Source organism: Argiope bruennichi, chromosome X2, assembly GCF_947563725.1.
Source record: "Argiope bruennichi chromosome X2, qqArgBrue1.1, whole genome shotgun sequence".
In the NCBI taxonomy this organism is placed as follows: Eukaryota; Metazoa; Arthropoda; class Arachnida; order Araneae; family Araneidae; genus Argiope; species Argiope bruennichi.
In genome coordinates this window covers 92420827-92432368 of record NC_079163.1, presented here as the reverse complement: position 1 = coordinate 92432368, position 11542 = coordinate 92420827, and the positions used below count along the sequence as shown (strand labels likewise).

The following is an 11542-nucleotide window of genomic DNA, read 5'->3' as shown; positions in this document are numbered from 1 at the left end:
AATGTTCACAGTTCAGCTTTCTTGCCTTCCCGAATGCAAGCCCAAAAATTGTTAAGTTTTAATTCTCATCACTTGAAACAAAATTAAGAAAAATATTAGATTATTTATCATAGTATGTTAAATATAATTTATAATATCTTGACATAATTTTGAGTTTTAAACAATTCAGGTTATTATTCATTTAATTTATTTCCATTATTAGATTGAAATACCAAGAAAGCAAGTTATTCTATCAGTTCCACCAACAAAATTCGAAATGCTCAACTATTTTAATCGTAGCAATGTTTGAAAAATCAAATAAAAATGCTGGGAGAGATGAATGCTCGATCTGACGGTTTCATGAAGTGTATTTGCTAATCACGCTCATATATTTTGAATAAGTATTGTGTTAAAGTTATTTGAGAGTATAAGCATTTACTGTCTGAATTCTGTTATCTGCAATATTTGATTTTTTGTCGAAAATTCTTCAAATCATATTTCCGTTAAATACAACCAAATTCTCCAAATGAGATAATTTTACTGTCTAAAGGAATTTTACCGTCTTTATTCAAAGAATATTGAATGAAGCCTATAAAATGTAGCAATTAATTTTCTAAATCATTTTTAAAGGATTTTTAAAAAACTTGCTGCTTAGTAAAGACCAGCATTCTGAAAAATTTCTAATAGGGTAATTTTATCTCAAGCAAGCTGGACCAAAATTATAAAAAGAACAAGTGAACTGTAACACTGAAAAGATAAGCAATTGTCTTTTCCTTGAAATTTCCTTTGTTTTTTAACAGAGAATCTCTTTAAAAAATGCTGTACAAGATTTAAAGGCCTGATGGCAGCTGTCTTCTCTTTCCGTCCTCTCTCAGAAACTCAGTCCATGTTAATACCATTTTAAAAACAATAACATCTGAATCAAAAATATGTTCTATAAGAGGGTCAAAAGATTGATACCACATCCCAGAAAGCAATACTTTTTGACATGCGGCCATTTTAAATTTGTTTCAATGATGCCTGATTTGAAATCCCTAAAATAACCCCAGTGTTAAAACAAATAAATTAAATACTTTTTGATTAAAATTAATTTAGGAGAACCTTAATTAACAATATTGGTTGTGTTTTTATAATGTTTGTGGTTTGAGGGAAATAAATTAGATGTAAGAAAGATGACAGATAATGCATTTCTTTCTGTTTCTGTATACCGTTATTTTGGCGTTAGATATAATGTTAAAAGTAGTATCTTACGCCTTGTTGAATATCTTGTTTTGAATTACATTGATTTTCAACTTATTGTACACATAAATTATCTGATATTAATCTGTGTCTTAATAGATACACCTACTTTTGAGTTGAAAAACTTATCTGAGTTCCAATTTTTTGATTAATTTTTATAAAATATTTTAAGTATGATTCATAGCAATATATATTGCACAAAATGACAATAAAATTTTACTGCCCTAGCACGTTACGCTTTGCATGAAAAAATTAGCTTTTATCATCATGTTGCCATTATGATGGCATAAGTTCAAATTAAAATATTAAGAAATTAATTCCCACTGCAAATTAAGCTTAGAAAAGTTTAATTTCTTGTACGAGTAATAATGAAATAAAATAAATATGAAACGATGTATGACAATGAATGCAAGAAAAATATTTCTGTGAAATATCTGCATTATAATTCAATAATTAAGTACTATTTAATGTAAGCATATTTTTATATATACAGGATATCCACGTAAATCAGGTCTAAACTGCTAATTTCTGAACCGTTAATAACTGGATACATTCTAATATGAAAAATGATCTATATGAAGACAATGATTATATTTTATTTAGTTTAAATCAATAAATGCTCTGATGAATTACAGAATTTCAGTTTTTTTTATATAAATCCTCGGTCTAATGAATCATATTTAATAAAATATTCTTGAGTCTTTAATAAAAAAAAAATCGCTTTTTTACGAGAAAAACTGTTTTGAGTTATGAAAATATGAGTGTTATTATCTTATAAAAATGCACGATTTCAGACCACACTATTGACCATTTTGATGAAGGTACCCCACTGGTGTGGTGTGGCGTGGAGGGGGGGGGGTGCCAGCTCAGGTGTCGTCCTCGTCATCTGACCGCGGTTCAAAATTACGAGGTCCGTCCCTAAATAGCCCTAGTGTTGCTTTACAACGGGACGTTAATATAACTAAACTAAACTAAACTTGATGAAGGTACGCCAGTCACATTTGATTGACTTAAAATAATGAAATTGCTGATTGTCCTAAAATAATGATATCCCCCATAACTCGGTCAGATTTAGTCGCAGAAGACTGAAATGTTTTTTTTAAGTTAAAAGTTAGAATGTCAAGAATAGATTACTGAATATGGTTTATAGGATCGATGAATTGTGTAAAATTTAACCATTCTAGTTTTTTCAGAAATGCATTTATTGATTGAAACAAAATATATTATGGATATTTATGTTCATTTAAATCCTTTTGGAAGCAAAACTGAAAATTGAATTGTACGGTGATTCAGAGAAGTGTATGACTCATTGTGCAGAAATCGTATACCTTTGAGAAATTGCATAAATTAAAAAATAATTTGTAGTTAATATAATACTTCAGCCAGATAACAAAAAAGTAGGGAAATGCATAGTACAACGAAATGAAATGTGCAAGGCTTCTAAAATAGTACGAGTTTCATGACTATCAAAATTTGAAGCTTAAAATTGTTTTGCTGAAAAATCCATAAATACCAAGTTACATAAAATATGTAATTGAAAATTTGAGCAAGCATTAATCCCGGCGAAGTAACTAGTCACCAAATGCGGCTGGTATAATAATAATAACAAAGAAATATTACTAAAATAAACTGAATAATAAAGAAAATTTGGTATATAAACTGTCTAATCTAAATCTTTGTCTTCATTCTACAAACCTATTTTTGAGTCGAAAAATTTTATTTGAGTTCCTAGAATTCTTTTATAGTTCTCAAAAATCGCCAAACCTCACTACTTTTTCTTATAAAACACAGATCGCAGGGGAGTATAATCTTCTCTTAGCAACACGTTGAGTCGCGTTTATTCACGTTAAAACCTCACTCTTAAAAAAAATCACATCCCCTCTGTTTACCCACATTGGGAGGAAAAAGTGATTTGAAGTACGGGCATTCACTCGCGATGATTCCACCTTAATTTCCCAACATCCTTTTCTCCTAAAGGTACGAGGGAGTCCTCTTGCAGGAGGGTCGTAGACCGCAGTTTATTTTAGAGAACGTTGGGAGCTGACGCTTCCCAACGACGTCCCACAATCATGTTGCTCTGGCCCTGGGACGATTGGGTCCGACCCATACGAACATTGTTTTCACGTAGACGCCGATCCCGTAAGTCCTGTGTGCGAAAAATAACTTGAATGCATTTTTTCAACTTTTAGCATAATTAATGCTAGCATTGCATTGTAAGATGCAGCAATTGTGAAATTATCCAGCTTTTTGCCGAGTGACTTTTATAACTAATATATGCATGGAGCTTATGAGGTTCGAACGCAGGTCCCTGCTAATACCTTCTCTATTGATTTATTTCTGGTTCTAAATTATTATAAAGAATTCTAACGAGTGTTGCATGCAGATATGGTTTATTTTATTATCTTTATAGTTTCTCAAAAATTGGAAAAAATATTCCGTTATAACCTTTTTTTCAATTTATGTGTAATAATATTGCAAAAAATATTTGCGAAAATTCATGCAAGTAATTTTAAATTAGATGAAATATAAATTAAGTTTAAAACATAATGCACTGAGATTTTAAGATTTAGTGCCATATTTTATGAAGCTAGTCTGGTTCGTTTCGGTGTAATAAATTATTTTAATAATATTTTTGTTGAATTTGTATAATAAAAGTTTTATTTTTTTTCTAGAGGAATTAGAAATATAAAAAGTAGCTCAGAATTTGAAAAATTAATTTACGGAAACTTATTATAAATTTAAGGTTCAATATATTCAATTTTAAAGTCTTTCTATCAGAATTTAAAAAAACTGTATCCAATTGAGCTTTTTTTAAATTTTATGCTAATTTTTAAAAATATATATTAAATATATTATTATATATATAAAATATATAATATATATAAAATATAAAAAAATATATAATATATATAAAATATAAAAAATATATAATATATATAAAATATATAAAAAAATATATAATATATATAAAATATATAAAAAAATATATTATTATTATCATATATTATATTTTCATTGAATTCTTTTGCTAAAAATTTCCTTTTTTTAACTCCATATCAAATACACAATGTACAGTTTGGTAAAAGCGAAACTCATGATAAATAATTTTAAGACGTACTTAATGTTTTCAATAATTCACTAAACATGTATAAATATTGATTAAAAAGTAAAACAGTTAGTACAATTAATTACTCATTTTTAAAATTAATAACCTATAATAATGTTATAATATATCCCAAAAGAGTGTAATGAAATTTTAAAAATACTAATCAGAGGCAGTTTTAAACATTGCAATCCAAGCACAATTTTTTAACATTTTTTTTTACGTTTTCGAATTTTACAAAGAAATAAACTTGGGGGGGGGGAATTAAATTCCTTTAAGAATTTCAGCAAAAATCGACCTTCATAAAACTTGATATTGAAGATTTGCTTGTAAATATTTCTCTTTTAAAACATAATTCTAAAACTGATTAGATTTTTGTCATTTAAGAAATGAAATTTTTCCTTAAAATGCATATTGCGGGTACTTCCTTTTTTAAAACTGATTTTAAAACAATAATTTTTCTTCTTTCACTAAAGGAAAGTGATACAATCAGGAACTTGATATTATTGCTCATTTTGATAATTTTTCTGTAACGTATTTCAGAAATTATTTCGTTTGATGCAAGAACATTTTTTTACATGGGTGACATTTTTTTTTCCTTCTTTTACCGCATCTTTTTTCCCCGTCTGCTGAAAGTCACCAGACTATGAACTATTTTTAGAAACGCCAATTCAGAGTATTTTTTTCTCTTTGTGTGTGAAAAAAAAACTCGATCAATAAAATATTTGAATTAGAATTTTGATTAAAAGAATCTATTTCCTTTTACGGTCACTGAGGTAATAATGCAAAACAGAATTTAATTGCCAGTTTTAATCTATTTTTAGATTCGAAAATATAAGAGAATAAATAGAAGGTCGCTCTTTTTTTTTTTTTTTTTTTCCTTCGAAGTCGTCACGCTGTTCCTATTTCAAAATCCTAGCAAATTGCTTCATGGTCTTATTCTGTTATACGCAATTTCATCTCGCAATTCTTATACTCAATTTCATCTTGCAATTCTTATACGCAATTTCATCTCGTTTTTGAATTAAAAAAGATTTAATTATACATTAGATCATTTTTGAGACTTCCTTTAGCTATTAAAATATTAACTGATACTCAGGATAACTTTCTACACTGATTAGACTTACACTACGCAGTAATTTATATTTACGCACATTAATTTATATTTAAAAAAAATAATTCTTTCATTTAATTTTGCTGTTAATTTTGTAATTAATTAAAGCAGTTAGTGAATAATTACATTTATAGCACAAAAATGTCTGCAATTTGAATTTCTTCTCTGGTTCCTTAAATTTCCTATTAAAATAATTTATTTTGATTAATTCGAAGTCGAAATTAAAAAGTGGTTAAAAATTAAAGAAACAGTAGTTAGCTAGATTTCATAGAAGTAAAAATTTTCTATCTTGTTTTCTTGAATTAAATACGGTAATCCCATGTGTTTCTATGATCTAAAGCGACTAATTTTAACTCAATCGTGGCCTTAATTGCAGAACAATGCATTAAATCAATCAACATTTATCACCTTTTTATAAAAATTCTTTGGACTCAAGAAATGTGAATCGCACTTTTTTTTTTTTTTTGAAATTTTACAATGCAAGTGTTTTTCAAAAATGCTATATAATTTTTGTTAAATAAAACTGTAGATTATTGTTCTTAAATTATTTTTAAAAATTAATCAACAGTTATCATCCTTTAATTTATTACCATCACTTACAGTTTATTTATTAATTATCTTTTACTTATTAAAATTGTTATATATTAAAAATAATCTTTTCTAACATTTCTAGTTACAAAAAAAAAAAAAAGAAAAAAATGCGGCTTTTTTTTTCATGCTATATTTATTTTTAGATCCCTTTTCCTCCGTAATTAATTTCCTCTAATTAAATAAAAAAAATTAAACTATCAAAATTTATTTTGTTAATTTTCATGAGTTTCTTACACTATATTGATTTACGGAACTTTTGATGAAAAATTTAAAAAAAAAAAAAAAAATTCTGCAACTAGGGGATCATTGACCTATTTCGTAACTTTCGTCTAGACAAAATTCTTCAAATCCTTTGAACTTTCTTTTCAATCTCATCCATTCATTCTGTAATTGAAATCCTGTAAAGTTGTAAAAGAAACCGTTGAATACTTTTTTTCCCTTCGTGAATAATGAAAGATTAATTTTCCGCTTATCTGTTGAATTGCTTTACTTTTATTGTTGTCCACTTTTTTTTTATCAATTTAGCATTTTTCTATGGTTTGGCCTTTTTCAACACGCGTCATCATCAAAGGAAAAATATCTGAATGAAACATTGGATGCCAAATATCTATTCAAATTTTTTTGAAAAGGCGTAATACTTTTTAAAAATTCTTATTAAATGAGATTTCGAAATAAAAAGTTAATTGAAAAATATTGAATCTCTATTATTGCAAATTTAGTGTTGTAACTTCAGATTTCTTTAATAATTTATATATATTCTTACTAATTTAAACTTCATAATTTATATATATTCTTACTTATATATAATTTATATATATTCTTACTAATATATTTATATATACTTCATATTTCTTTAGAAATTTATATATTTTTTATTTCCGGAAGCTATTAAATTAATACTTTTTTCTTGAACATCGGCATGTAATGAATTTTTCTTTTGAATAAAAGATGAATTTCTTCCATTTAAGTTGCTTCAGCTAAACCCAAAGCTATTTAACATCACTTAATCTGAAAGTATATCAAATAATTCTCCAGAAATTTTTATTCTTTTTATTAAGTTCTCATTAAAGAAGAAATGATGTATCAGATTTTCACTTTACACATTTTCTTTTCTATTCTTTCGATTAAGCAGACAAAGAGGATTTCGCGTAGTTAAATAAATGAATATTCTAATGAAATGATCGTTGCACATATCACATAATTTATCTTTAATAACAAATAAATTTATATTTATTTAAATTTATGACCAAACATATATTACTATGTAAATATATAACTATAATTGAAAAATGACAATTACTAGAGTGTCTTGAATTACCAAAAAAAAAAAAAAAGTTTTTTTTTTTTTTTTTTTTTTTTTTTTTTTTTTTTTTTTTTTTCCCAATTCATTCATTTATTCGCATATCCAGAAGATTAATTAATTTTACAAACCAGATTTTTCAAAAATTGGTTTTCGAAATAGGTTTTTGAATATATGCTGACAGCAGAAACCAAAAAGGGGCATTTACGCTATCTCTTTATTTTTATATTTCTATAACAGCTTAAATGAACTAATATTTATTGCAAGTTAGAACGAATTTTTATAAAATGAATATGATAATTTATGTTTTATAATGATACTTGATTGGATTTTAATAATTTCAGTCTTTAAATTTAAGCATTTTTTTATTTAGATTTTAATTTCTCTATCCCAAAAAAGGCATTCTATTGTATGAAAATGAAATAATTTTAAAATTTTGCGACAGATTTATCTGCAATTTTCAGAGATTTTTTTAATTTTAAAATTTAAAAAAATATTATTCTATAATAGACTTATTTTGAACAAACATCTATCATAAAAATCTATAAAATGAATCAATAACCCTTTTACTGTGTCAATCATTTCTCCAGCTTTTCCGTTATTGTTGCGTGATCTTAAATATGCAAATCCTCAAAATATATCCTTAAAAAAAATCCTTAAAAAAACAATATTTAATTTATTTTGTTTTATCTGTGAAAATTAAATTTTTAATTGAAACTTCAACTTTTTTTTTTGATGCACTAAAATTTTAAAATTTTGTATACTCGCATTTTTTCGATAATAAAAAAAAATATTCCAATATTTTCAAAAATTTTCTGTCAATAGATGAATTTTTAATTAACCACGAATGACGCAATCTTGTAGGAATTTTAGAAAAAATAATTTATTTCAAGATTCCATAAATTCTATTTTCTCCAATATGAAAAATACAAAGAGAAAATAATGTAATCTTCAAAAAATTGAGCCTCGAGATTTTTTCGAAGCTAAATGTAGGAAACGTTTTGGCATTATATCTATCTAATTGTTGAACACATTAATTAAAAAAAAAACACTTTGAACAAGATGGATAAAATTTGGTTCGTGATTTTTAAACAGATTTTTAAATTTCAATCAAATTTTGAATAAATTCATTTTCAAGAAGTTTGTCTATCTGCCCGAATAAAAATGATCACGATAAGCACAAAAAGCAAAAAGCTAGATGGATAAAATTTGGCACACAGTTTTAACATTTTTAGATTTATATCACATTTCGAACCGAATCCATCAAAGGGTTGATTGTCTGTCAGTCTGCATATTCGCATATATATAAGCGCGATAACTCAAAAATGTAACGACTTAAATTAATGAAATTTGGTATTGATCTTGTTTTTAAAATTGTATTTCCGTGTTTAATTTAGATTTTTTCAATTTGGCTAAAATAAGGCAGTCCAAATTCATACACAATTTTCTCCACTGTTCTACTAAATACAAAACAATCATGTGCAAGACTTAGAAAAACATTGAACTCTCGTTGCATTTACAATTTTTATGCTGGTAGAGGGCTATAAAGCTAATAGAGTACGTCTCAAAGTATAGAGGCGGTCACTCTTGGATCATTCCTGTGGGTTTATGATTAGTAATCATAAACCGAAGTCCAAAAAGGTGAAAGTAATTAAAATAAAAATATCAAATTATTAGCGCATTGATAAAAGTGTGTACCTAAAAATTATTTTCGAAGAAAAAATTGTTTCTAACTTACTTTAAAAATCTTTTTTTTTTTTTTTAGATCAATTACCGGAGTTGTGAGTTAAACTTTTTTTTATCAACGATTTTTAATTAATAATTTCTTCCATACTAAAGTCATCAATATCATGCAAAATACTCTATATACTAAAACCAGTGATTGCCAATCTGTGAGGTGTGCCCTTTTTAGGAATCCGAAATAACAAAAAAAAGGTAAGGGGAGAAACATGAAAAATTTTTAAGTAACAATTTTGGAAAAACTATAGAAAATTCTTTTTATAAAAATAAAAAGCGGCTTAAAATAGCTTAATATTTAAAAATAATAAAAATTAGTTTAATATGTTCATATAAAATTTCAAAATCCATTGGAAGAGCTGCAGCTGACCAGAGACCTTCAATGTGAAGTCTCGGTTATAATTATGATGGAGAGCCGGCACAGGAATTATAAAAAAATTTAAAAAAAACTGGCTTAAACTATTTCATATTAACATTCAATGCGCAGAAAGTGCTCAAAGGCATACACGTGATGGATTAGCAGGCATGTTCACAAGCCGCAAAATCTTTTATATTATCAGCACGTCCTTGACATTCATTTAGCTACTTGTTTTTATTTAAAAGATGTGTATGTGATTAAGTTACTTTGTGTTAAAATTTTACTTTGATCATTCGCATAACCGTGGAGTACGTGATACGAAGATAAAAAATATTTATTAAGAACCGAATTATTAAAAAAGTTATTGTTTTTATGACTTTTATTTTTATCATTAACGTATTCTGTAGAGGCAATTTAAAAATATTTTCACCCAATAAATGGATAAAAATAATTTTAAAAATGTGTCCTAGTATTAAATACTTTTAAACTGAAAAATATGTATTAGCATCTCAGAATTCATAATATGTATTTCATTCAAGTATTCAGTTTTTAAAAAATATGGATGATTATTAGATTTTTCAAATGAAAGCAAGTAATTCAAATTTATTTTTAAGAGTTATGAGTTTATCATATAGTAAAAATTGGTGCTGGTATAAGTTTTAGTAGTTAATATTTTATTATATATTTTATACTCTATTTACTCCTATATAAAAATTTAATCAAGCACTACAAATTTCATTTTACGATTGGGAAAGGAAAAAATCTGATAAATAATATATAGATCTTAGAAATCATATTATCTCACTCAAAGTACGTTGTTAATGCACAATTTTTTCTTACTTGAAGGAATTCCTATTTTTTCCTCATTATTTGGTATCCTTTATTTTCTGTTTTCTATTTAGATTTATAAAATAATTTTCATTCATTTCTATTGAATTTCTCCGTTGAAACTTCAAAGCGAAAGATCAAAATACCGTCGTTTTAGAAGTCGTCGTTTAGACAACTGAATTTTTCGAAACATCTAACGAATATTTTTGATTTTTTTTTTCGCATCTGGTATGATCATGTACGACTACGTGTTCATGCTATGTAGTTGTTTCCTCTTCGAAAATTAGCAAAATCGAGATTTTTTTTTAGTTTCAAAGCGACATATGTTACTTTCTCAGACAAATTGTTTTATTTAGAGAATGATATTTAATCATTGAATATAATTTTGTCATTGAAATATAATGCTTCAAATATTCATTATATGCAATATGATTTCAATTAATATTATATTCCAGATTTTTCTTTAACATTATTCATGTTTTTTTAATTGATTTTTTTTTCTTCCTAGGCTTGAAAAAAAAGTAAAAATAATAGCAATTAATTTTATACGCAAAGTTTTCCATTGATATTGTTTATTTTCTTGAAGTCATATTGACTTGTGATCTCTTCCAGGCTGGAAAGAAAAGTGGGACAAAGGTGTTTGCTGTTATTGCAAACTTCCATTTGATTCTGGTAAAAAACGACGTGTAGTTGATTCTTGTGGACATCATCGCTGTTATGCCTGCCTTTGTGCTCAAGACGCTTGTCCTGTTTGCTCACGTATGTCATTTTTATAAATTATGCTATGACATGAAAAAAATCTGGATTTTTGCATAAAAATATTTTGCTCAGAACAATGTAGAGAAAAAAGTAGGGTTCATAAGATTGTCGGTGGTTTGCATTTCAGAACAGATTTAAAGGAATGCTATGAAAAGCTTCAGAAATAATAATAGGAGGAAATATTCGTATTGTTCTTAATATGGAAATAATTCGTTCGCCACCGCAATGTAATTTCCTTATTATCATAATACCTATTAATTAGGCATTGCAAATGCTATAGAAATGCAACAGATATTAAAAGCCGACAAATGTACCAAAACTGTTAATTAATAAACTGTAAGGTAAAGTATTTTAACATAAAAAGATTGTCATATTTAACGCATTTCTTCCTTTTTTGTGTGCGTTATTTCCTGATATTTGAAGCTTTTTCTTCTTTACATTGCTATGAATAGAAATGTGTTCAATCAGAACTATCACATGAAGTCATCCCAGAAGGATACTGATTTTATCGATTCGTATTTCTTAAATTTTAGG

At 26.4% G+C, this 11542-nt stretch overlaps 1 protein-coding gene across 2 annotated transcripts in view; it reads left to right on the top strand.

Annotated features, from left to right (window-relative positions):
- Positions 1–3208: 3208 nt before the first annotated feature.
- LOC129960998 (protein TANC2-like) overlaps positions 3209–11542 on the top strand; it is a 52345-nt gene continuing 44011 nt past the window's right edge. For both annotated transcript variants that reach the window (XM_056074789.1, XM_056074788.1), the window contains exons 1-2: positions 3209–3357; positions 10862–11008. In XM_056074789.1, the coding sequence (XP_055930764.1) occupies positions 3288–3357; positions 10862–11008 (217 nt within the window). In that variant the 5' untranslated portion in view covers positions 3209–3287. The remainder of the gene's footprint in view (positions 3358–10861; positions 11009–11542) is intronic.